Raw genomic sequence first — 26,553 nt, 5'->3', positions numbered from 1 at the left:
GTATGATATTCTGGGGTGGAAGCCTTGGGAGTGGGTGGGAAACTAGGCCAGTGAAGGATGAATTGATGATCCTTCACTGTGTGTTGAAGAGCCGCAGGGAGGTGGGACTGTTGTCCTGGACTGCAGGCTGGTCAGTGTATGGTTGACCCAGGCCTGCCTTGGACCTGTCCCCGATGGACACTTCTGCAGGCGAGGAAAGGCACATGCACGCGCACTTTGAGCTGTATCGCTCAGAAGTTAGTTAGGGGAAGAATGGGTGACAGTGCTGTGGTGAAGGCTGGTCTGGGGAGGAAACCACTGCACCATCGTCACCATCACTGTAGCTAAGAGGACGGGGCTGGGTTCAGATGGGAGGCAGGTGAGCCAGTGAGTCCTCTGGCTCCTGTGACTCAGTTTACATGTATATTGTTTTTTCCTTTACACCCTGGATGTTCACCTGTTCCTTGAACTCAGGACTGGTTTACGTGCTTGTTGTGCAGTACACAGTAGGAACCTGGCCAGGTACCCACAGAAGCATGTCTGTTTTTGTGTAATTAAAAACCATGACTTTAAATCCATTCTAGAGAAGTGGTGGTTGTGACGCTTTGGAAAGTCTGAAACGTGAAGAAATAAGTGAGCGCTTGACCTTCCAGTGTGGGCCTTCTCCTCCGTTTACTGAGATGTGTCTTGGAGGCATGGCAAGGGCCTCCCCACCCTCTTCCTTCACAGGAGAGAAGGGCTTGCTGTCTGCAAGGGCCTGCCCTCTCCCTGGCTCAGCTTTTGTTAGTGTCACGGAGTTCTGTGTGCTGAGCTGTGGGTCTGGGCCCTCCTGTTCCCTTGCTCTGTCCTGGGACAGGTCCCTGAAGTGGCCTGGGTGGTCCTAAAAGGCTGCCGACTGGAAGCAGATTGGCTGCCACTTCCTGCTCTCTTCCTGTGGTGCCCAGTGTCTTGATCTGGACTGGGAGGAGGGGTGGCTCGTAGCCTGGAGCCGGAGCTCAAAGACTTGTTTGCTTTGTGTTGGCTCAGGGGCCACTCAGGTTCCTGGACTGCAACAACCTTCAGCAGGTGTGGGGAGGGGTGGTGGGGGTGGCCCACTGTTTGTGGGTGACAGCTATTTGGTGTCCCTCTGAGTGCTTTTTGCCCATTTGTATATGTGTGACTGACAGCTTACAGCGTGCGGCATGCTGAGTGCTGGTTTGTGGTTAGCATGTGCTTTTCTCTGTATTATTGAGGCATCTTTGTGAAGATCATTTCTGCCTCCCGCTGGTGGTATTTTGTGAAATAATGTTGTGTAATTCATGAAACCATTCTGCTGCTGCTGGATATTTTTTAGTTTTTTTTTCCTGGACACATGGTATAATTTTTAAGTAAATCCTGTACTTTTCAAACAGTGACTATCGTATTCAAGAATGTTAAATTTGGCTTAAAATTAAGAAACATTATTCCATCACCTTGAATTGCACATTTTAAGCAGATAATGAATTTTAGTTTAAATATTTTCAGGGTAGAAAAAAACAGAAACACGTTTCTCCCCTCCTGGATGCATCTTTGCTGCTTCACTATAGAAGCAATTTTGACCAGGCACGTGGCGCTGATACTGCAGGTAATTGAATGTTAGTTGGCTACTTGGGAGGAATGACTGTGCTTTGAAAGATGAAGACATCCCACAGTGGGTCTCAGGAAGCTTAATCTCAGGTTGTTTAATTCTGTGTGTTGGCGTCTCCTGCACTGCTCTCGAAAGCAAATATGGAAAGGGACTGGAGTAAACAGTGTATTTATTTAGGGACATTAAGAATATTTACTTTTATATTTCTATAGTCGGAATCTCAAAAGCACTGGATGCCTTTTAGCTTCACTTGCTTTTTCCTGGAGAGGACATTTCTGCATGTGGCAGGGCGTGGCTATCATCAGTGTGGTTGGTGTGGGAAGCAAGTTCCTCCCAGAGCAGGCTGCAGAGGATGGGCAGCTAGTGAATTCTACCAGAGGCCTCGTCCCCAACCCTGGGTTCCACTGTCTAGAAGGAGCAGGGCTTTGAGGGGCGCCATGAGAGGAGGGAGTGCTCATTGGTGAGTCGGCTTAGGAGTGCTGGCTTTCCCTGGCCTTCAGTCTCAGCTCACTTTTCCACTCTGCGCTCAGCTCACCTGCGAGGCTTCTCTGGTGCTCTCAGAGCTGCTGTGCTCCAGTGAGTCTGAGACTCTGCGGTACCTGTGGCAGTTCTCCCAGGAGGAAATGGAAACCAGGAGGTGGGTGAGTGGGCTAGTGTGTGGCAGGCACAGGTGTGGTGTCCTGAAGAAACCCAGCGCCTAGAAATCTGCAAACATTTACAAAATGCCAGAGTAATGGACTTCTGTTACCAAACTGGGAACTACAGTTGCAGTGTAGCTGCACGCCGGAAGCCTTCGCTGAAGGGTGTGGCGAGGTTCCCCTGGCCTGTGTGTGCACTCCTTTACAAGGCAGCCATTATGCTGTGTGTGCACATTTCAGTGTGGTTTTCTCTTTACTGTCGAAGCATTGTTAGCTCACTTGACATTTGAAAAAATATTTAAAAGTTGGTAGCACAGTCCTTGTCATAGCAGGCAGGAAAAGGAGGCTGAGGACCGACAGGCACGGGAAGATTCAGCACCACCAAGTAGATCTCAGTTGCCTGCAGCCAGCAGCGCAGAAGACGCGCTGCTCCGAGAGCACAGGAGCTCACGCTTCAGTAGCCAGGTGCTCGGCCCTACGATGAGCCTCGTGCAGCACGTGCACGTTGGGCTCTGTCACACAGTGGCCTCAGGATCGAGATCATTGGCCAGCTGAAGAACTGGAAATTTTAGAACTCAAAACCTGAGGGGCGCAGCCCCAGCCGTGTTCCCGGGGAGATCTGTAGTTGAACTGACAGCGTTAAGGAGACCTCTGCGTGTTGGCTCCACTTGCAGACCCTGGAAGAGGAACAAACTGAAGCCAGAATGAGCCGAGGAAGAGCAGAGCAGAGCTACGTGAGGATCAGGAAATGGAGATCAGCACAGCTTCAGCTAACTGAGCAAGTTGGAGAGAGGAGCCACCCGCATCACTAAAGGCAGAGCACTGAGCTCATTCTGTAAGTGCTTGCACATTTACCAGACCTAAACGAAATGGGGGAATTCCTTGGAAGATACCGGTGACCTAGACCATGTCACTGTGTCCAGGCTCTTTGTTCAAACACCAGTCTATGTTGCTGTGAAAGTCAACTTTTTTTTTTTTTTTGGTCTTTTTGAGACAGGGTCTCCCTTTAGCCCAGCTGTCCTGGAACTCACTATGTAGACCAGGCTGGCCTTGAACTCACAGAGATCTGCCTGCCTCTGCCTCCCAAGTGCTGGGATTAAAGGCGTGCGCCACCACTCCCGGCTTCTTTCTCTTTTTTTTTAATCATCATTTTATTTGATTTTTGAGACTGCATCTCACTATATAGTCTTGGCTGGCCTGGAACTTGCTATGTAGAATAGGCTGTCCTCAAACTCAGAGATCCTCCTCCCTCTGCTTCCCAAGTGCTAGTTTTAAAGATATGTACCACTACTCCTGACTCTCTTCTGTGTTTAAGAGGCCTACTTGGGGACTGGAGAGATGGCTCAGCAGTTAAGAACACTGGCTACTCTTGCAGAGGACCTAGGTTCAATTCCCAGCACCCACATGGCAGCTAACAACCGTCCATAATTCCAGTTCCAGGGGAATCTGACACCCTCTTCTAACCTCCATGGGCATTGTACAACATGGATGCACTTACACACATGTACTACACTTATACATAAATAAAAAACAAAAGAGGTCGACGTGGGTTCAGAATGTCTGTAGATATGGGTCTCGCCATCATGAAGTTCCCAGTCAGTAGGGGCAGTGGACTGCAACACACTCAGAAAACCACTATTCACACATGGTATCAGGCTATCAGGAAACCAGCCATCCAGAATCGTGAGATAGGTGAGGGACTAGGTATGGTGAGCTGCCCATGATGGGTACTCTGGGAGGCTCTTTGGGAGATGAAGATTAGAGGCAAGACTTCTTAGGGCAAAAACTGATGGTGGCCTGAAGTCAGCTTGGCTGGCTCATAATAGGCAGTAAGAATGGGGAGTGGGCCAGAGTCAAACCTGCATGGTTTCTGTAGGCATCTCACCTTTATCTGGGTATGACTTGCATCTGCCACAGGAGACTGAGCATGACAGCTTAGACATGATCTTAGTGCAGTGACTGTGTGGGGAATTGACATGGGGAAGCTTGTCTTTGAGGGAGACTGGGAAGGCTTCCTCTTAGAGTGAAGTTGGAGTTGGAAGGATGACAGGCCAAGCCCCAGGAAGAGAGAACAGCATCAGGGAAGAGGACAGTATGCCCAGTGTATGACAAGGACTTGAGGCCAGCTGCACAGGAAAAAGCAATGAGACCAGAGGGACAGCCAGAGAGGAAGGAGACAGCTGGGGGCGGATGGGGACATGGGAAGGGAGGGGTTAGCTCAGCCGACTGCTGCCACAAGGTCATGGTGCATGAAGCTAGGGAGGTATGGCCATTTGATAGGACTGTGACCACAGTGGAGAGATCTGATGTAGGGCAGAAAGCAGGAAAGGGTTTGGAGAGAAAAGCAGATAGAGTTGTGGGAACAGCAGCGGCTTCTCCTAAGCTGAGGGGGTCCACGTGCCCCACCCAGGCAGCCTGGGACTGATATTCATCACCTGTCTGCAGTGCCCTGGTGGAACCTTTACACCATCAATGAAGTCCACCAAGGACTATCCTGATGAAGTGATCAACTTCATGCGCAGCCACCCACTCATGTACCAGGCTGTATACCCGCTGCAGCGGCGACCCCTGGTGGTCCGCACTGGCATGCCCTACCGCCTCACCACTGTTGCTGTGGACCAGGTGGATGCAGCTGATGGGCGCTATGAGGTGCTTTTCCTGGGCACAGGTACCCACTGCTGATCTCAGACCCTCCCATAGTGGGCCCACTGGGTGGGAGGAGCTATACCTGGGGCTAGAACCTGTGCAGCTAGGGCTTGCTGCAAACTCCTTGAAGTCAGCTCTGTCACTTCATCTATGGGAACCTCCTCTTGGCTGGAGTAGCCCAGACTAGGGATGGGAAAACTCCACTCCTGTCCTCATCCCCAAGAGCCTAGGAGAGTGGGGTTCCCATGCACCTGGGAGCTCTTGTATGACATGAAAGAGATAGAGACATGGTAGGCACCTAGGATACAGAATCTTAACTCCTGACACAAATACACTTAAGTGCACCACCATGAGTCCATCAGTTTTCAACTCAGCAGTAACCAAAATGAAGATCTGGGGAGAAGACCCTGGCTATGACTCACTATGTCTTGGGGTAGTCTCCCTGAACTCTTTCCCCCTCATCCAAGGGAAGCCCCTTAACCTCAGCATGGAAGCCCTGCTCCACTGCCCTAGGGAGTTTGGGGCTTTGGTAGGGTAGGGGCTGAGGCTTTGCCCCTTCCCCAGCATCCTCAGCCCCACTGAGGTCCTGCCCGGCCCGTTCCAGACCGCGGGACAGTGCAGAAGGTCATCGTGCTGCCCAAGGATGACCAAGAGGTGGAGGAGCTCATGCTGGAGGAGGTGGAGGTCTTCAAGGTGGGTATAAGACCACCTAGCCATCTCCTTGACACACACACAGACACACACATACACCTTGACCTAGTTCCTAACTTTAGCCAGGGCAGGGAGGGGTCCTCAGGATCCCAAGCTCACCCCTGTCTTCTTCTAGGAACCAGCACCTGTTAAGACTATGACCATCTCTTCTAAGAGGGTGAGTCTTTGGCAATGTGGGCTGGGAGTGAGGATGGAGCATTGTTCTTGGGGTTATTCCTTTAGTATAGAGATGGGGAGACTGAGATGTGGAACAAGAAAGAGAAAGAATCCAGCCTAACTGCTGATGGGGGCTGTCTGTGAGAAAATAACTGATAACCCCCTACCCTTGTCCCTTCCCCCAGCAACAACTGTACGTGGCCTCAGCTGTGGGTGTCACACACCTGAGCCTGCACCGCTGCCAGGCATATGGGGCTGCCTGTGCTGACTGCTGTCTCGCCAGGGACCCCTACTGTGCCTGGGATGGCCAGGCCTGTTCCCGATACACAGCATCCTCCAAGAGGTATGGACCCTCCAGACCCTTGGGATTTCAGTCATAGCCCTGGGAGTTTGGAGGTGGATAGTACCCTGGTTGGGGGTGGCTATAGGTGAGACATCACTACCTTGGGGCACGGGACCCTAGAGTCTTGGGGTATGGGAACCTGGGAGCAAGCCTCCCAAGAGCACCCCTTCAGGAGCTATCCTCATCCAGGCGGAGTCGCCGGCAGGACGTCCGCCATGGGAACCCCATCAGGCAGTGCCGCGGGTTCAATTCAAATGGTGAGTGAGCATGCTGCATCTCCCTGCTGGGTGCTCGTCATGCTTTGGAGTTCTATACAGCCTACAGAACTCCCACAGACCCCCACTGTAAGGATTTGCAGATGGTTCCTTGGGTGGTAGGATTGCCTGTGGCTAGGATTGGGGTGTCCTATGTGACCCCCTAAAGGGACTGATACTGAATGATGTTCTTTCTTTGGAATGGGTGTCCCTCGATGCCTGCTCCTCCCCAGTCAGCAAACTTCCCAGGGGCAATACTGTTTCCACTTAGGGTTCTCTTGATCCACAGCCAACAAGAATGCCATAGAGTCTGTACAATATGGTGTGGCTGGCAGTGCGGCCTTCCTTGAGTGCCAGCCTCGCTCACCCCAAGCCACTGTTAAGTGGCTGTTCCAACGAGATCCTAGTGACCGGCGCCGTGAGGTAAGTTCCTGAGTTCCAAATGCTGCACTGTAAACATGGGAATCTGTACAGTGGAAATTCCACTGGGAGAAGTGTAGTATGGGAGCCAACCTAGGGCAGCCTGCATTCTGTGAAACCCTTTCCAAATTCCCTTCTCTACATGGCAGCCACTTGAGTGAAACTGTGGGGTAGGCTTCAGTATATGGAAACCATTTATAGTTTGGCCTCTTTTTATAAAAATTCCATATTTGTACTTTGTTGGGGTATACCTCTTTGTATGAAACATCATGTGGGTGAACTCCAGTATATGGAAATTCTGTGGATATTTTCTGGAAAAGTCTTACAGGTGTCCCTCTTTACATGGAAATGCTTTGTGGGTGCCGCAATTGGGTATTCTCATTAAATGAAGATTCTTTGTGTGCTCCAAAATTTTCTCATTCATTGTTCAGAACCCTCCTAGGGTCATTCCTCCTGAAGTGGAAAATGTGTGGATACATTACTCAGAACCCTCTCATGTGCAAACATCACATGGGTTTTTCTTGGTATATGGAAATGGAAATATCATGTGGGTGTCTTTACCTGGAATGATCACAAAATGGTCTCATCTGGAAGCTGGCTAGGGCAGCAGAGTGGTGACCCAGCCCCTGAGCCCCCACCCCTGCCCCTGCAGATTCGTGCAGAGGACCGCTTCCTGCGAACAGAGCAGGGGCTGTTGCTTCGTGCCCTGCAGCTTGGTGATCGCGGCCTCTACTCCTGCACAGCCACTGAGAACAACTTCAAGCACATCATCACGCGGGTGCAGCTGCATGTACTGGGCCAGGACGCCGTTCATGCTGCCCTCTTCCCCCCATTGGCTGTGAGCGCCCCCCCACCCCTTGGTGCAGGCCTCCCCACGCCTCCTTACCAAGAGCTGGCCCAGCTGCTAGCCCAGCCGGAAGTGGGCCTCATCCACCAGTACTGCCAGGGTTACTGGCGTCATGTGCCCCCCAACCCCAGGGAGGCTCCAGGAGCATTCAGGCCTCCTGAGCCCCAGGACCAGAAAAAGCCCCGAAACCGTCGGCACCATCCTCCAGACACATGAGGCCAGCTGCTGGAGGCCTGTGTAGGGCCAGCCTAGCCCTCGTTCCTTTTAATATAAAAGATATATATATATATATATAAAATATCTATATTCTATACATACCCTACCCCTGCAAAGACAGTATTTATTGGTGGGTTGTATATAGCCTGCCTCAGTGGCAGCATCATCCAGAACTTAGACCCATGCTGGTCAGCAATGGCAGATGACTGAGCATGTGCAGCCAGGCCCAGTGAATTGACAGGGCTGGGCCAGGACCACACAGTCCCCAGACTCCGCTGGAACTCTTGCTCAACAAGCCGCCGAGATCTACAGAACACAGGGAGGGAGCAAGCCCTACTTGCCAGGGCATGGACCATACACCTTTGCTGATGTGTGTTGTCAGCTGTGTTGTGGCATAGATGTGGACACCAGGACTGCTGTGGAGTCTGGGGCTGGGGACTCAGGGCACTCAAAGAAGGGAAGAAGGGGCCGTTATAGGGATATGGGCCCTTACCTGGGTCAGGGGAGCTCAGGGGCCAGCCCTTCCCAGGTATTTATTCTCTATTTATTTGGGACAGATAAAGAGAAGTGTGCCTGGGTGGGGCAGGACCTTCTCCCCTTCTTTCCCTGCCTGCTCAGGTAGGGCCAACCCACTCTACCTCCTTAGCTTTTCCTGTGCCACCTTGACTCAGATGGGGAGAGAAGCAGTGGGGCCTGATACAGGCAGGACTGAGAGGAGCTCCCCATCCCTGAGGATAGATGGGCCATAGTAGAGGTCTAGGGCCTAAAGGGGCTCCCCAGGGCTCCCTTCTGCTCACCACTTCAAGTGATGGGTGTAAATAGCTCTGGGGGCAGTTGGGTAGATGTGGGGGGAGGAGCTCTTGGAAGCCCTCTGCTACCCAGGCCACAGCCACTCTTGGGTTCCATCTTGCTAATAAACACTGGCTCTGGGACTAGACTTTGGTTTCTCTCCTTGGTGCTGGGGGTGGGAGTGGGGGTGGGCTAGGCCCACACCTGGTGGGAAAGTGGAGCCAGGTGGGGAGTTGGAAGGCAGTGGATTGGCCACACTTAAAAAAACCAGTATGTAGGGCTGGAGAGATGGCTCAGCAGTTAAGAACACTGACTGTTCTTGCAGAAGACCCAGGTTTGAATCCCAGGACCCACATGGCAGCTAACAGCTATCTGTAACTCCAGTTCCAGGGGATCTTCTGTCCTCTGCGGGCATTGCACGACACGAGTGCACATACCTACATGCAGGCAATATACACATATGCATAAAATAAAAATAATAAAAAATTTTTAAAATATGAAAATAGCCGGGTGTGGTAGTACACACCTTTAATTCCAGCACTCGGGAGGCAGAGGCAGGCAGATCTCTGAGTTCAAGGCCAACCTGGACTATATAGTTCCAGGCCAGCTGGGGCTACAGGGAGACCCTGTCTCAAAAAGACCAAAAAAAACCACAGTATGTAGAAAGGTTTGGTTTAACAAGCCAGGGCCCCTGTGCTACCTTAGTTACAGAGACCACTGGGCCCCACTTACAGTGTGGGTAAAGGTGGATTGAGCCCAAAGACTGAAAGTGGCACAGATGAAGTCCTGCTCCTGGACAGATTCCCCTCACCTAGAGTGACTGCCAAAGATGCTAGCTTATGGTATCTACTTCCTACACATCCTGCTTAGAAACAGCTCCACACTCAGTGCCTGGGATCCTAGCACCCCCTTGTGGACTGCAGCAGAGCAGTTTGGTTTCGGGAAAGGAGGCTCTGAACTAGAAGAGAGCCATGAAAGCCCATTGGATGGTGGCAAGAAGTCTCTTGAACCTAGGAGCTCAGCGCTGCACCTGAGCAGGGCTCCAGAATCCTGAACAGAGACAGACAGGTTTTAGAGATATCCCAGGAAAGTTCCATATCACCTGTAGTGGACAGAATAGAAGCAGGGCAGATGAGCCTCCATGCTCCACACTCTGGGGAACAACAAACCTGCACTAGAGTTCAGCATCCACATCTGATGATAGGCCTGCCAAAGATTCACTCAAAGAGTCCAGCCACCTCTGTAGATTAGAGATTTTGTTGCACCAAAATATGCTTGTACTCATAGGCAAATGTATGTGCATAGGCAGGCACAGGCAAGCATTATGCACACATGCAAGCACATGGAAGGACATAAGTATACTCAAATGCACCTGGGCAACTGCACTCTAGTGTGTGTTGCAGTCACATGCATTTGAACATTCAGGCACACATACACACCTGTGAACCCCCATAAAGCACTGCAAAATAAGCATACAAATACATGTGCCTATAAAGAGACATGCACAGGATGCTGGGATATAGCTCAGCAGTAAGGCACATGTTTAGTATGCACAACTTCCTAGATTGATCCCCAGTGCGAGGACACACACATACATGTGGATATATAAGCTCAAATATGTCTAGTCATTACCTTGCTTGGTCCTAGTAAGGAACAAAAATACACATTCGGAAGTCAGGTGTGGTGTCACTCCTTTACTCCCAGCAGAAGTAGGCAGAACTATGAGCTCGAGGCCACCTGATCTACATCATGAGTTCCATGCCAGCTGGGGGCCACAGGGAGACCCTGTCTCAAAAACCCAAAACAAGCAAAAAGAAAAAAGACACATTTAGGCATGTATAGTAGGAACACTCACCCACCAGTGTCCATTAGAATCATGTAGAGTTCCTGCTCAGAGTTACATTCAGCCTTGGATATGGGGCAAGTGTAGTCATCTATTCCCTCATGACTTCTCAGCAAGCATAGACTCCTCCCATCAAGAGTCACCCAGCTCTTCTGAACCACTGCCAGTCACGCAACCCTGTGAGCCTCCCCTCCTTATAATTAAAACTGGGCTGTGGTATGACCTGACCAGCCATCCCTCAGGATCAGTGTGAGCTAATGGCAACATAAGGAGTAACAGTGAACCCAGCTGGGTGGGCAGTAGATACTCTGCCAGATTCTCCCTCTGCACCTTCCTGCTGTCCCTGTCCCCAGCTCCCCAGCTCTAAGACTGAAGGGTCTGTTCCTTCAACTCTGCCAAAAAAGTCTCCTGTAGGGAAGGAAGACTGTCCAGGGTCCCTTTTGGAAAATTAGGGGTGCAGAGTCAGCAGTCAAGGGATTAGGGCCATGCCAGCCTGATTAAAAGGTTAGGGGACTGAGCTAGCTTCTTCACTTGTCCTTGTCTCTGATTGGCCCTTGGGCACCCCTATCTCCCAAATCCCACTAAGCAGCCCCACCAGGGCCTGCACAGATCTGTGGAGAGCCAGTCGATTGCCAGTCTTAGAGCCAGAAGGGTGCTTGGGGAGGCCAGAGGCTGGCCTGAGCCAGGCTCTTGGAATCTCCTACATCCAAAAAAGCCAGCTGCCCACCTTGTACCTTTGCCTGCTTCAGGGACCATGGGGGCCAGGGCCAGCACTGAGGAAAAACACTCCAGGGAGCTGGAAAAGAAGCTGAAAGAGGATGCTGAGAAGGATGCTCGAACTGTGAAACTGCTGCTGCTGGGTAGGGGTGTGGGCCAGTGTGGGTGGCAGGAATGCTGCAGGTCAGCAGCCTGGGGCCAGGCAGACAGCCCTTTGGTGAAGCAGGGATTCCATGGGGGAGAAAGAATGGTTACGTTATGGAGCAGGACACAGAGCAGGTATTCTTACCAGGTAAGGCCTGACAGGGTTATGTCCCAGCCTCCCATGGCTAGGTATCTCAGAGACTATTATTATTTATTTATTTATTTATTTATTTTTTGGTCTTTTTGAGACAGGGTCCCCCTGTAGCCCCAGCTGGCCTGGAACTCACTATGTAGACCAGGCTGGCCTTGATCTCAGAGATCCGCCTGCCTCTGCCTCCCAAGTTCTGGGATTAAAGGTGTGCGCTACCATGCCCAGCTCAGAAACAATTTCTAAGAACACTCCTCTCTGTAGAAGTGTATGCCAACCATACCTTTGTACAAATGTGTGTTCAGGCATACTTTCACCCAGGTTGGATTCCCTCAAGCTCTAGCCTTTGGCATTCCAGGCCTGCTTAGCAAGGCTCAGACCTTCTTGGGCTCATGGGCTTGTTCTCTTGGGATTTATGTCCTAGTCCTTCTGGGAACAGGGAGCCTCTAGGACCACCCATGTCCATAGACAAAGGCACTCAGGTGCCAGAACTTTATTATTGGCAGACCTGTGAAGGCCTGCTGGGAATACAGAAAGTCAAGTCCATGATCTCATAGTGAGGAGAGATGGGAGCACCACTGCTGCTCAACCCCCAAGGGAAAGTTGTTGCTTTAGGAGGGTAGACAGAGGTACTAAGCTAGGGTCCTCAAGAGGAAGGCAAGAGAGGCTAAGCCGGAAATCCCATTAACTGTATCCAATACCCTTCAGGAGGGCAGGCTCAGAAAGGATGTCAGCCTATCCTCTCCCCCCACCTAAAGGTGTTAATTCCTCTGAGCCTCTCAGAGACTTCTAGCCTTTAGGTGAAAAGCAGAGGTTGATCCCACTCAATAATCCTGTGCATGCAGTATCAGAGATCCCCAGAAGGAAGGGCTGGAGGATTTCTTTATTTTGGTCTCACAGCATACTAAAGGCTCTATATACCACTCCCCACTCCCTCTAGGAACAGTAGAAGTCACTCATACTCCTGATGAGGGTTCCTTTTGTCATTTACAAACATTTTTCTCCATGGGACTTTGAGATTTTACTTTAGATGAAGATGAGGGCAGATTTGATTAGAGGTTTGGTTGGTGCTCTGGGACTGACTATGGGCTTCAGATCCAGGAGAAGTGGTCCCTGCTGGTCAAAGCAGCTCTGAGGCACAGTTTCCCTTTCAGGTGCTGGTGAGTCCGGGAAAAGCACCATTGTCAAGCAGATGAAGTGAGTGTTCCCTACCCATCCTGAGGCCCCTAGAGGTGGGTATCTTTCCCTACCGACCCAGGAGGCTCTGACTCTGCTGGTCTTGGCTATAGGATTATCCATCAGGATGGTTATTCGCTGGAAGAATGCCTGGAGTTCATTGCCATCATCTATGGCAACACTCTGCAGTCCATCCTGGCCATTGTTCGGGCCATGACCACTCTCAATATTCAGTACGGAGATTCAGCCTGCCAGGTAAGATCAGAAGCAGGCTGATAATGGTCCCTAGGGACTCAAGGTGCCTGGCTGGGCTCAGGTCCATAATCACTATCAACCATTCTAACCCGTCCCCAGGATGATGCCCGGAAACTGATGCACGTGGCAGAAACTATCGAGGAGGGCACAATGCCCAAGGAGATGTCAGACATCATCCAGCGACTGTGGAAGGACTCAGGTATTCAGGCCTGCTTTGATCGAGCCTCCGAGTACCAGCTCAACGATTCTGCTGGCTAGTGAGTACACAAGCTGGTTGCAGCAGGGAAAGGGGGGAGACTGCTCGAGTAGACAGGACCTTCCTGGGGTGATCACACACACATACCACCCACCTACTCATACCCTGAAGTCCTCCTCAGCTATCTTTCAGACCTGGAGCGTCTGGTGACCCCAGGATATGTGCCCACTGAGCAGGACGTGTTGCGTTCCCGTGTCAAAACCACTGGCATCATCGAGAGGCAGTTCTCCTTCAAGGACCTCAACTTCAGGTAAAACCACCGCACTCTTGCCCAGCAGGCCTGCGAGGAAGTTCACTGCCCGGACACCCGGTACCACCCCTGCCAGGAGAACAGCCAGTCCATCTGAGAGCTCCCCAGCCAGCATAAGAAGGGGATGCCAGTGGGCGCAACCAGGTGATCTGATGTGGGGGTTTAATCTTGACCCTGGCTCTGCCACGTAGAATGTTCGATGTCGGCGGGCAGCGCTCAGAGCGCAAAAAGTGGATCCACTGCTTCGAGGGTGTTACCTGCATCATTTTCATCGCTGCGCTGAGTGCTTACGACATGGTGCTGGTGGAGGATGAGGAAGTGGTGAGTGCCAAGCTGGGCCCGAGTGTTTGAGAAGGGAGGTGGAGCTCGAGGGAGCGGCTGAGAATGGGAGGGGTCGAGTCCAGAGCCCAGGACCGAAGACCTGGCCTGTTGGCCATGGCCCGCGAGGGCGCAGCTGCCTGTTTTGCCTGGTGCCTAACAGCCGGGGCCCTCCCCAGAACCGAATGCACGAGAGCCTGCACCTGTTCAACAGCATCTGCAATCAGCGGTACTTCGCCACCACGTCCATCGTGCTGTTTCTCAACAAGAAGGACGTTTTCTCCGAGAAGATAAAAAAGGCACACCTCACCATCTGCTTCCCGGACTACGACGGTGAGAATTCTAGTCCCGGCCGCCAGGCGGCACCCTAGCCCCCGTGACTGCAGCCGCGCTCCTTCCGGGTCTCGGGGAGGGGAGTGAGCGCTGCCAACTGCCGCAGGGCCGAACACGTACGAGGACGCCGGCAACTACATCAAAGTGCAGTTCCTCGAGCTTAACATGCGACGCGACGTGAAGGAGATCTATTCACACATGACATGCGCCACAGACACACAGAACGTCAAGTTTGTCTTTGACGCTGTCACCGACATAATCATCAAGGAGAACCTCAAAGACTGTGGTCTTTTCTGAGGTAGGGTTCTAGCTGGTTCCAGCTCTGCAGTCCCTTCTCTTACTCCCAATACCCCAACCCTTCCCCTGGTTCCTCACCTCGCTCCCTACTTCAGACTCCCCCATCCTTCCTCGGTGCTCACCCCTCAACCCAGACCCCGCGGATTCTAGACTCCACCTAGGTTCCACAGATTCCACCCACTTCACAGGCCCCTCCCCTCGACTCCTAAGTCCCACCCATTCAACATCTTTTGATCCTGCCCCAACCTCCATGTGTCACAGGTTCCTGGGCTGCCTCCCTCCCCCTAGACGTCTAAACCTATTTATTTTGCTTCTCAAGAATGCCAAGATTCCATTCCCTTTTCTCTTCACAGGTGCCTGAATTCACGTGTGTCTCTTGCCCTGAGACCTTGTAGCCCTTGTAGTCCCCCCTATAACTCCTGGGCCTCAACCTGCTGATCCTCTAGCCACAGACCCAAAACCCTAAGATTTGAGGTGCAGGCCCTTCCCTGTGTTCTGCCCTTCATCACCTGGCTGCACTGGCCTCTTGGACCCACAGTAGCCAGCCTCAGCTAGGCCATGGCAGGACTTGGGGCAGTTGGAGCTCACTATGACTCAGCAGTGCCCGACTGACCTGTCTCCTGACACTCTTCTGCCACCCGGAGCACCAACTCAACTGATGGGTCTGGGTTCAGAAGTCCTCCCTCCCCAGGTTTCATAAAGGGCTTGAGGTAGCTTTCTCCCAAGCCCAACACTTGTCTACCCAGTCAGTGGTCAGTGATTGTCCCCTCTAACAGCCTGAGGGATCCAAAGTCCAAACCAGTTCTGGTCTATGCAGCCTCACATAGATAATTAGTGACTGGAGGTGGATCTGGAAGCCACCTGGGTGCCAGAGAGAGGTGTAAGCTGAACCCTTCCCCAAATACCAGGCTCAGGATACCCTGCATCCCTTCTCCCTCTGGATCTCCCCACCTCCGTGTCCTTGGACCCTAGATTTGCACTCCACTTCATCTACCCCCACACAGTACTCAGGGCTGGATGGCCAAGAGGATGGTGTGTTGAAGGAGTGTACTGTTGACATCAGCTATGGCCAATAGTCAAGCTGTCCTGAGGGGTGGCTAGGGCCAGAGTCCAGCTCCTATCGATCAGCTATGGGCAGAGGATTCAAGCAGAAGATTCAGGATAAGGTGGAGGCCCAGACTGTGCCCAAAGTCTATCCTAGGTGAGGTTACAGGCAATCCCACGTGGCCCTGTTGCCCTTGAAACAGCTTCTTTTACCCTGTCCATTCAGGACCCATTCCTTGGAAGGGAGAATGAAAAAACATGCCTGAACTTTTAGGGACAAAGGCTCATTGCCCCCTCCTCCTTCTACTTTCTGCATCAAGCACCAAGACTTTGCTTATGCCTAAGGACCAGAACCGGTGCTACAGTTGGGGACAAGGAACTTCTGTCCCGCAAAGTTAGGACATAATCTGTACTTCCCTTAGCTGGACACACAGACTCAGCAATAAACCTTTGCACCAGGTCTCTTGTCCTTTCTTGGGTTGGAGGGAGAAGCTTAATTACCATGAGTCCTGGGACATTTATTAAGTGCCCAGTACCGGACATGAAGTAGGAAGATGACCCTTCTAAGGGAAAGTGGTCTAACATGGTGTGGTGGGGGTGTATCTTGGCGATATGGGTCCAATTCATGCCTCTTGGCAGAGGCTGGAGGCTATGGAAAATGTCCACTGGGACAGTCTCAGACCAACAGGGAGTTTTCTGTTTGTTTAATGAGACAGTGTCTCACTATGTAGGCTAGGCTGGTTTTGAATGCACTATCCTCCTGCCTCAACATCTGAGTGCTGGGGTTATAGGTTTGCCTCCACACCCAGCAGCAGGGAGTTTTGAAGTGGAAGCTCATCTGACAGGAACAGTAGAGTGCATGAGGTCTGAGCACATGGACTTGTGGGCACAGGAGTAGAGCAGGAGTAGGGATAAGGATGGGGTGGGGAGACAGTGGGCAGGTGCAAATGCTGAGGTCCTGTGCTTTTTCCAGAAGGTGATGAAGAGTTACTGACACTCTTGAACCTGGGACATGATTCTAGCTAAGATTAGGGGGAGGCAAGTGAGGCACTCATCTCCAGTGCAAAAGCGGGAACCAAAATATTCAGTAATCAAGATAAGCAACGTATTAATGGAACATTTTTAAGAAGTCAGATTAGGGACAGTGAGATGGTTCAGCAGATAAACCACTTGCCACGTAAAACTGGCAACCTGAGTTCGATCCCCAGAACCCACATAAAGATGGAAGGAGAAGCCAGGTGTGGTGGCACACAACCGTAGTCCCAGCACTTGGGAGGCAGAGACAGGCGGATCTCTGTTGAGTTCAAGGCCAGCCTGGTCTACATAGTGAGTTCTAGGACAGCTGGGGCTACAGGGAGACCCTGCTTCAAAAAGACAAAAAAAAAAAAGATGGAAGGAGAAAGCTGACTCTACAAAGCTGTTTTTTGACCTCTACATTCACACTGTGGCACTCATATGACCACATACACATCATATATACACAATAATAATAACAATAAACAAAACTTTAAAAAAATCAGAATAGCCAAGTGTGGTAGCACACACCTTTAATCCCAGCACTCTGAAGGCAGAGGTAGGTGGCTTTCTGTGAGATCGAGCCAAGCCTGGTCTACACAGTGAGTTCCAGGCCATCTGAGGTACTGGGAGGCCTGTTGCAAAGTAAATAAGTTAATTAATTAAATTAAATTTTAAAATTAAAATGCAAAAATTCACAACGAACAAAATATTAAAATTCAGTTTAACAGAGGATTCAAGAGACTCATGCCAAGATATATTTGGACCTAAAGCATAAAGAAAAATATCTGTTCCTATATATGTTTTCTTTTTCCCCCCATTTTGGGTGGTAAAATACATGTAACATAGAGTTTGCTATCTTAATCATTTATAGTTTTGTTTTGTTTTGTTTTGTTTTGTCTTTTTTGAGACAGGTTTCCCTGTAGCCCCAGCTGTCCTGGAATTCACTATGTAGACCAGACTGGCCTCGAACTTACAGAGATCTACCTGCCTCTGCCTCCCAAGTGCTGGGATTAAAGGCATGTGCCACTACGCTTGACAACCATTTATAGTTTTTAACTTATTGTTAGTGTATGTCAGAGAGAAACAGAATATGAATGTGGGCATGTGTATGCCATGACCCATATGTGAAGGTCAGAGGACAAATTTGGGAGTCTCTTTTCTCCTTCTATCTTGTGTCTGAGGCAGTCTCTCTTGCTTTTGCTATGTTGGCTACAGCTATTAGGTGATTCTCCTGTCTCTGCCTCCCACCTTGCCATAGGAGTGCTGGGATTACAGATGAGATCTACTGCATTCAGCTTTTTTCCCTGGGTTCCAAGGAGCCAACTCAGGCTGTCAAGCTTGTACAGCAAGTGCTTTTACCAGATGGGCCATCTTACCAACCTCATCTTAACTATTTAATTAATTAATTAATTAATTTATTTATTTATTTATTTATTTGTGTGTGTGTGTCTTTGTGTGTATCTGTGTGTGTGTGTGTTCCATATGTGTAGGTACCATGGAGGTCAGAAGAGGGTGCAGGATACCCTAGAGCTGGAGTTACAGGCAGTTTTAAGCCACCTGACATGGGTGCTGGGAACTGAACCTGTGTCCTCCGGCAGAGCAGCAAGTGCTCTTAACCACTGAACCGTCTCTCCAGTCTCATCTCTCTCTGTCTATTAAATAGTAACTTCCCATTCTTCCCTCCTTCCAGCCCCTGGCAACCACATTCTAGTCTTGTCACTGATTTTGGCCACATACCTTATGCAAGTAGAATCATATAGTATTTGTCTATTTGTGACTGGGCTTATTTCACTTAGCATAATGTTAAGGTTTATCTATGTTGTAGCGTATGTCAGAATTTCCTTCTTTCTTTAAATTTTATTTATTTACATTTATTATTATTATTATTATTATTGGTCTTTTTGAGACAGGATCTCCCTGTAGTTCCAGTTGACCCTGAACTTGATATGTAGACCAGGCTGGTCTTGAACTCACAGAGATCCGCCTGCCTCTACCTCCTGAGTGCTGGGATTAAAGGCATGGACTACCATGCCCGGCTTATTTATTTATATTTTATGTGTATAAGTGTTTTCCCTGTATGAATGTAAGTGCACCCATAGGTGTAATGCCCAGAGAGGCCAGAAGAAGAAGGCACCACGCCCGGCCCTCAGCTCTTTTTTTATGTATTTTTAAAACTTAGTTTTTGTCCCAGAGCATTAAAATTGGTTAAAAAAAAATTTTTTTTTTTTTAAGTTGAAGCCAGGAGCAGTGGCTCATGCTTGTAACCCCAGAGGCACAGTCAGGGAGGTCACCCCAAGTTTGAGGCCAGTCTGGTACATGATGAGTTCCAGAGCAACCTGGACAAGAGTGAGACTTTATCTTTTTTTTTAAAAAAAAAAGGTAGTGCCGGGCGTGGTGGTACATGCCTTTAATCCCAGCCTTTGAGAGGCAGAGGCAGGCAGATCTCTGGGAGTTCAAGGCCAGCCTGGTCTACATAGTGAGTTCCAGGACAGCTGGGGCTACAGGGAGAACCTGTCTCAAATAGACCAAACCAAACCAAACAAAACAAAACAAAAAAGGTAGTGGGGGGGCAGTGCTGGAAAGATGGCACAACATTTAAGAGCATTTAATACTCTTGGGGCTGGAGAGATGGCTCAGCGGTTAAGAACACTGGTTGTTCTTGCAGAAGGCCCGGGTTAGAATCCCAGCACCCACATGGTACCTAACAACTGGAGTCTGTAACTCCAGTCTCAGGGGATCCAACAGCCTCTTCTGACCTCTGTGGGCATTGCACGGCATGGGTGCACTTACCTACACGAAGGCAATACACACATACACATAAAAGTAAAATTTTTAAAAAAGTAATAAAAATAAAAAAGAGCAGCAGGTATTAGCAGTTACTAGAGAATCCTAGCAAGCTTTCCAACTGGGTCACCTGCACTCAGGTGAGCTGATTTTCCAGAAGTACTTAGAAGAAACTGGCACATGGAAAGTAGAACCTCAAAAGGGGTGCTGTTGGCCGGGCGTGGTGGTGCATTCCTTTAATCCCAGCACTCAGGAGTCAGAGACAGGCGGATCTCTGTGAGAGTTCAAGGCCAGCCTGGTAAAATATTAAAAAAATTTTTTTTTTGTCTTTTTGAGACGGTCTCCCTGTAGCCCCAGGCAGGCCTTGAACTCACAGAGATCTGCCTGCCTCTGCCTCCCAAGAGCTGGGACTACAGGCGATTTTTTAAAAAAGAAACTGATGGGGCTGGAGAGATGGCTCAGTGGTTAAGAGCACTGACTGCTCTTGGAGAGGACCCGGGTTCAATTCCTAGCACCCACCTGGCGGCTACAAACCGCCCTTAACTCCAGTTCCAGGGGAATCCGACGCCCTCTTCTGATCTCCGTGGCATCGCACCACACGGGTGCACTCACATACATGCAGGCAATATACTCATACACACAAAATAAAAATATTAAATAGGGCTGGGCGTGGTGGTGCACGCCTTTAATCTCAGCACTTGGGAGGCAGCACTTGGGACCTAGGTTGGAATCCCAGCACTGACATGGCAGCTAACAATTGTGCCGCACTCCAGTCACAGGGGATCCAACAGCCTCTTCTGGCATTGCACAACCTACAGTAGGGTGCACTTACCTACATGCAGGCAATACAGGAATACACATAAAATAAAAATAAAAAAGAAACTGAAAGTAGATATATCACATTTTTTTCAGTGCTAGGGACTGAATCCATGACCCCCACCATGCCAGGCATGTGTCCACACTGATATATTCATAGCCCAAGTATTATTACTTTGCTTTTTGGTTTTGTTTTGTTCATTTTTTTTTTCAGATGTTTCTCATAGCTCAGTATGGCCTCAAGTTACCTAAGTAGCTGAGGACAATCTTGAAGTACTGATCCTCCTGTCTCCACCTTCCAAGTGCTGAAAATTCCAGCATGCACTGCCATGCCCTGCTAAAGTATGTGGGTTTTTTTGTTTTGTTTTATGCATTTCTGGGGATTTAATCCAGGACCTTACACATACATGCTAGGCAAGTGCTCTATCACTGAGATACATTATTTGATAGACCAGGCTGGCCTTTAACTCATAGAGATTCACCTGCCTCTGCCTCCTGAGTGCTGGAATTACAGGCTGTAACCATCACACCCACATTTTTTTTAAATCACTTTTTTTTTTTTTATTTTTGGTCTTTTTGAAGCAGGGTCTCCCTTTAGCCCAGCTGTCCTGGAACTCACTATGTAGACCAGGCTGGCCTTGAACTCACAGAGATCTGCCTGCCTCTGCCTCCCAAGTACTGGGACTACAGGCGTGCGCCACCACGCCCGGCTTATTTTAATTTTTATATTTATGTGTATGTGTATTGCCTGCATGTTTGCAAGTGCACCATGTGGTGTAACGCCCATGGAGGTCAGAAGAGGGTGTCAGATCCCCTGGAACTGGAGTTTTGGACCATGTTTAGCCACCACGTGGGTGCTAGGAACTGAAATCAGGTCTTCTGCAAGAGCAGCTAGTGTTCTTAATTGCTGAGCCATCTCTCCAGTCCTGAATCTTAAATGTTGTATTTCTACCTAAAACAAAATTTATTATAATTTTTAATCTGTATTGATTTATTTTTATGTGTATGAGCATTTTGCCTGAATGTATATGTGCACCACCTGCATGCAATGCCAAGAGGCCAGAAGAAAGTGTGGGATCCCTTGAGCTGGAGTTAGGGAGAGTTGTTAGCCACCATGTGGGAACTGGGAACTAAACCTGGGTCCCCTGGAAGAGCAGCCAGTGCTCTTAACCATTGAGTCACCTCTCCAGCCATGAGTTTATTATTTTATCTCCCAGTATTTATTTATTTATTTATTTATTTACTTATTTTTATTTTATATGTATGCGTGTATTGCCTGCATGTAGGTAAGTGCACCTGTGTTGTGCAATGCCAGTGGAGGACAGAAGAGGTTGTCAGATCCCCTGGAACTGGAGTTATGGACAGTTGTTAGCTGCCATGTGGGTGCTGGGATTCGAACCCGGGTCTTCTGCAAGAACAACCAGTGTTCTTAACCGCTGAGCCATCTCTCCAACCACTCTCCCTGCTTTTAATGGTGACAAAAAGCAGAGTGTTTCTAAAATATACTTCAAGGAAAAAAAATCATCTAAAAATTTAATAGCTGGCTAGCCCTAGTGCCACACGCCTTTAGTCCCAGCACTCAGGAAGCAAAGGCAGCAAAGCTCTGTGAGATCCAGGCCAGCCTGATCTACATAGTAAGTTCCAGGCCAGCTGGGGCTACAGGGAGACCCTGTCTCAAAAAAACAAAACAAAAAAGTTTAAAAATAGCTGGGTGTGGTGATGCATGCCTATAACCCCTAGTGCTTGGAAGGTAGAGGCACAAGGATAAGGTATTTGAGGGCAGCCTCGGCTACATAGTAAGTTCAAGTCCTACCTGGGCTACATGAAACCCTATTGAGAGGAGGCAGCTAAGGAAAAGAAAGGGAAGGAAAAGAAAAAGGAAAGGAAAAGAAGGCTGGTAAGATGGTTCAGAGGGTAAAAGTGATAGCTACCAAGCCTGACAACCTGCATTCAGTCCCCAGGACCCACATGTGGAAGGAGACAACTCCCTTAAATTATCCTCTGATTTCCAATGCATGCTCTGTGGTATATGTGTGTCCACACACATACACATACAAAATAAATAAATAGATAAATAAATGCAATATACTTTTTTATTTTTATCATTTTTATTTTATGTATCTGAGTATATTGCCTGCATGTATGCAAGTGCACCCATGTTGTGCAATACCTGCGGAGATCAGAAGAGAGTGTCAGATTCCCCTGGAATTAGAGTTATGGATGGTTGTTAGCTGCCAAGTGGTGTTGGGAATTGAACCCAGGTCCTCTGCAAGAGCAGGCAGTGCCCTTAACCTCTGACTCAACTCTCCAGTTCCAATAAAAATTTTTTTAAAGAAAGGGAAGAAGGGGCTGGAGAGATGGCTCAGTGGTTGAGAACACTGTTCTTGCAGAGGGCTTAGGTTCAAATCCCAGCACCTACATGGCAGCTAGCAACTGTCTGTAACTCCAGTCACAGGGGATCCGACAGCCTCTTCTGACCTTCACGGGCATTGCACGACACGGGTGCACTTACCTACATGCGGGCAATACAGGCATACACATAAAATAAAAATAATAAATAAAAAAAGGGAAGAAGAAAAGAAGAGGAAGGAGAGAGAAAGAGAGAAAGATGAAAGAAAGAGAAAGAAAGAAAGAAAGAAAGAGAAAAAGAGAAAAAGAAGAAAGAAAAATTCATAAAACATGTACATTAGGGGCACACATTTTTTCCTGAAGGAGCTGGGAGACACGAAAGGCAGAGGCTTATGTCCTCAGTACCCAACAGAGCCTGAGCCTGTGAGGCAAGGGGCTCAATGGCAGGGTTCTGAATCTATGCAGTTGGCAAAGATTTGCAAAGTTGCCCAGACCACTGAGTCTAAAGGACCTGTGGCCACTTAGGGAAGAAGTCTAGGAGGCAGGCAAAAGGCAGAGTCCAGGCGGTAGTAGAACTGTGAACTTGTAGGGGACTGGAGAGGAAGAGGGAGGGTCCCTTGGCCTGTGTATGGAAGGATGCTGGATGGCTCAGGGAGCCCAGGACACACATGGGCAACAACATGGATACTGTCTAGAAGCCTGAGGGGAGGACGGTTCAGAACAGGGGTGAAAGATCTTTGCTGGGTGGTCTAGGGCCTGGCTGAGGTTGGGCTGTTCACCTCCACCAAGGGCCCTCTCCCTGAACAGTTTATTGGAATAAGGTGGGGCAGTGGGTAGTGACAGAGGCATTTATCTGCCAGAGGTCAGGAAGCTTGAGGAGCTGAAAATGTTGGACACCAGGAGGAGGAGGAGTAATGGGGAAGGGCAGACTAGTGGGGTCTGCTCATAGCTGCCTTGTTTCAGGAGAGCTCTTCAGCCTTCCCAGGTAAGGGATGGAGAAGAGCCTAAACCATATACATGAGCTGGACTGCCCCTGCACAGATGGTCCTGACCACAGATCTGAGACACAGGAATTGTACTCCTAAGTCCTGTGGGCTGATGACACTGCCTGGCCTCAAGCTTCCCTGTGTGTGAGGGAAGTCTCCTAGGCAGATTTAGCTCCACTTGCCACACCAGTGTAATTATACTCTAAAGAACAGGCTCAATGGGTGCCTGATGCCTGATTCACAGTCCAGGGCACAGGATCAGAGAGAGCACCATGGCCACATCTGCCATGTAGGGGGCATTTTACTATGTACACCTCTAGCTACTGCCATCCTGCCTGCCCTTCAACCTCAAGGTGTCCCTGAGGGCCCTGTGATCTTCAGCTCTGGCTCTGACAGGTCTAGTCTGGCCCAGTCACTGACCAGAGATTAGACAAGCCTGGTGGATGGTTAATGCCACTGACGTCAGGACCTGGCCGGATGACCACTGAGGGTTTGGGCCCTCCCTATGGGCAGCAGCACAGTCCATGTGACCTGAGCTCATTAAGCCGCTTCAGTGGCTAGAGAAGCTGGAGCCCAGATCTCAGAGGAGAGAGGATAGGCATGGCAGACCTGCAGAAGCAAGCCTTGGCCAGGAGGCCACCAGTTCTGGAGCCCAGGCTGGGGAAGGCCTTGATTGGAGTGCTGTCTGCAGTTCCCTCCATATTTCTTTTTTTATTTTTTTTATTTCTTTTGTGTGTGTGTGTATTGTTTTGCCTGCATGTATGTATGTAAGAGACAAGAGGACACCAGATCTTCTGGAACTGAAATTTTGAAAGTTGTTAGCCACCATGTGACTGCTGGGACCCAAACCCAGGTCTTCTGCAAGAGTAGCCAGTGTTTTTTATTTTTAAATATTTTATTTATTATTTTTATTTTATGTGTATGACTGTATTGTCTGCATGTATGTGAATGCACCCATGTTGTGCAATGCCTCAGAGGTCAGAAGAGAGTGTCGGATTCCCCTGGAACTGGGGTTAATGACAGGTCTTAGCTGCCATGTCGGTGCTGGGACTCGAACTCTGGTCCTCTGCAAGAGCAGTCAGTGCTCTTAACCTCTGAGCCATCTCTCCAGAACCTATAACCAGTGCTTTTAACTGTTGAGCCATCTCTCAGCTTCCCCCTTATATTTCTTTCTTTTTTTTTCCTTTTGGTTCTTTTTGAGACAGACTCTCTCTATAGTCCCAGCTGACTTAGAACTTGCTAAGACCAGGGTATCCTCGATCTACCAGGGTAGACCAGGGTATCCTCGATCTTACAGAGATCCACCTGCCTCTGCCTCTGGAATACTGAGATTAAAGGCGTGCACCAATATGCCCAGCTCCCTCCATATTTCTACATTATGTAGTGTGACACTAGATCCTGCTCATGCCCAAAACATCACCTCCTGGACACAAAACAGTGAGCCAGTGTGATCAGGAGCATAGGCCTAAGTCTTCTACCCTGGTGTGTAGAGCAAGAGCACTCTTCTGTAAACCCTTTGAATCCCCAACATGACTCCTTAGCAAGTGTCTTGTTCTTGCCCTACCACCCAAGCTCGCAGTCTACCAGTGCTGATTCCACCCATGTCTCTACTTGGAGTGCTTTTTCTCTTCCAGACCCTGACATACCACTTTCTTCTTTTGGGCAGAGTCTGGTCCACAGGATGCTTCTTCACTGGGCTTTCATTGATTTGTGCCCTCATCCTGGTAGGCACTTTCCCAGATATCTTAGGCACCATAGAGAGCATGTGGAGATACTGAGGCTGAGACTGCGGAGCAATGGTAGGATGACCACAGGCAGCACTGGAATATCTGACTCTTTGGTGACTTGAGCAGAACTCTCAGAAGTGATCATCTTTGGGCGCTAAAGGACAAGTAGGAGGTTGCCAAGGAGGTGGGACTCTAGGAAGCATAAGCACAGAGGCACAGAAGCATGATAACTGGCATGTTCTAGGAACAGCAGGACCGTGTGTGGTCAGCTGGACTGTTTCGGGGGATAGTTCACCAGGAACAGGTTGAGGGTGGGTATCAAGGAAGCCATCTGGGTGTAAGGGAGGAACCCGCAGGCTGTCCATACAACCTGTGGGATCCAGAAAGGACTGGGTTAGAGGTGAAGATGGGGCATCCCTGTTGGAAAGGGTCTTGAGGCACCATATGGAAGATGTGCCAGCAAAGATGGTAATGTGGTGAAGAAAGGCTGCCCTGATGGAGATTGAGTGCTCATGACAAGGTTGAAAAGAACAAGGGGCTGGGACTGGAGAGATGGCTCAGCAGTTAAGAGCACTGACTGCTCTTGCAGAGGACCCGGGTTTGATTCCCAGCACCCACATGGCGGCTACAAACCGTCCTTTACTTCAGTTCCAGGGGAACCCGAAGCCCTCTTCTGACCTCTGAGGCATAGCACGACACAGGTGCACTCACATACACGAAGGCAATACATTCATACACATAAAATAAAAATAATAAAATAGAAAAAGAAAAGAACAAGGAGCTAATGTGATCTTGGATGGAGGAGCTGCAAGATCTTAGGATCCTAAACTCTGTCCCATGTATCTGGCAGTCTCCTAGATCTGTGTTTGAGATGTGGAGATAGAGAAGTGGAGGCAAGAGCTGGACTGATGCCAGAGATAAAGCTCTCCTTCTCCCTTCTCTGGGAAGTTACCCTTAACATGGCTGTTACACAAATGGGCATTCCCTCCGACCTCTGGGAGAAGGTGCCTGGCAGCTATCAGAGCCCCATTCCAGCTGCCCAGCTGTCCAGCAAAGGCAGTCTGGGCTGGGAGATTCAGCAGGTGGTGGGAAAGGCCTCAGCTCTGTTTGCCCTGGCAGGAGCCCAGGCCTAGCAACAACAAACAGTCATCCATCCCCCAGGCTGTTCATGACTGGCCTGACCCAGGGACCCCTCAACTCACTGGCCTCCAGTCCTTCCACAGCAGCCTAGTTTGGATTGAGGACCTCAATACTCTGTCCTTGAGCTTGTCCTGGCCCCTCAGGAACTGCCAGTGGGAGCCATTACCCCTTTGCAAATGGCTCCTGTGAGCATCCAAAGTGGCTCTGTCTCATGCCATTTTTGTTCTCCCCTTTCCCTTCCTGAGGGCTGGGATTACAGGCATGTGCCACTCTACCCAGCTTCCCATGCTGTTTTGGAGGGTAAGGGTCTAATGGCTCTTCAAAACATGGTGAGCTCTGGTCTGACAG

General features: G+C 49.6%; 2 protein-coding genes across 2 annotated transcripts; both read left to right on the top strand.

Annotated features, from left to right (window-relative positions):
• Nucleotides 1-4,565: 4,565 nt before the first annotated feature.
• Sema3f (semaphorin 3F) lies at nucleotides 4,566-8,741 on the top strand. Its single transcript, XM_029556193.1, has 7 exons — nucleotides 4,566-4,891; nucleotides 5,474-5,562; nucleotides 5,696-5,737; nucleotides 5,922-6,079; nucleotides 6,269-6,336; nucleotides 6,623-6,756; nucleotides 7,406-8,741. The coding sequence occupies exons 1-7, from the start codon at nucleotides 4,696-4,698 to the stop codon at nucleotides 7,814-7,816; spliced, it is 1,098 nt and encodes a 365-aa protein (XP_029412053.1). The 5' UTR covers nucleotides 4,566-4,695; the 3' UTR covers nucleotides 7,817-8,741.
• A 2,461-nt stretch (nucleotides 8,742-11,202) lies between these two features.
• Nucleotides 11,203-15,846, top strand: Gnat1 (G protein subunit alpha transducin 1). Its single transcript, XM_008853147.2, has 9 exons — nucleotides 11,203-11,308; nucleotides 12,612-12,654; nucleotides 12,747-12,888; nucleotides 12,988-13,145; nucleotides 13,266-13,394; nucleotides 13,586-13,715; nucleotides 13,892-14,045; nucleotides 14,152-14,343; nucleotides 14,696-15,846. The coding sequence occupies exons 1-8, from the start codon at nucleotides 11,203-11,205 to the stop codon at nucleotides 14,340-14,342; spliced, it is 1,053 nt and encodes a 350-aa protein (XP_008851369.1). The 3' UTR covers nucleotide 14,343; nucleotides 14,696-15,846.
• The last annotated feature ends 10,707 nt before the right edge of the window (nucleotides 15,847-26,553 follow it).

This window comes from Nannospalax galili, unplaced genomic scaffold, assembly GCF_000622305.1.
Source record: "Nannospalax galili isolate Female #2095 unplaced genomic scaffold, S.galili_v1.0 scaffold786, whole genome shotgun sequence".
Lineage (NCBI taxonomy): Eukaryota > Metazoa > Chordata > Mammalia > Rodentia > Spalacidae > Nannospalax > Nannospalax galili.
This window is presented reverse-complemented; position numbering and strand designations above follow the sequence as displayed.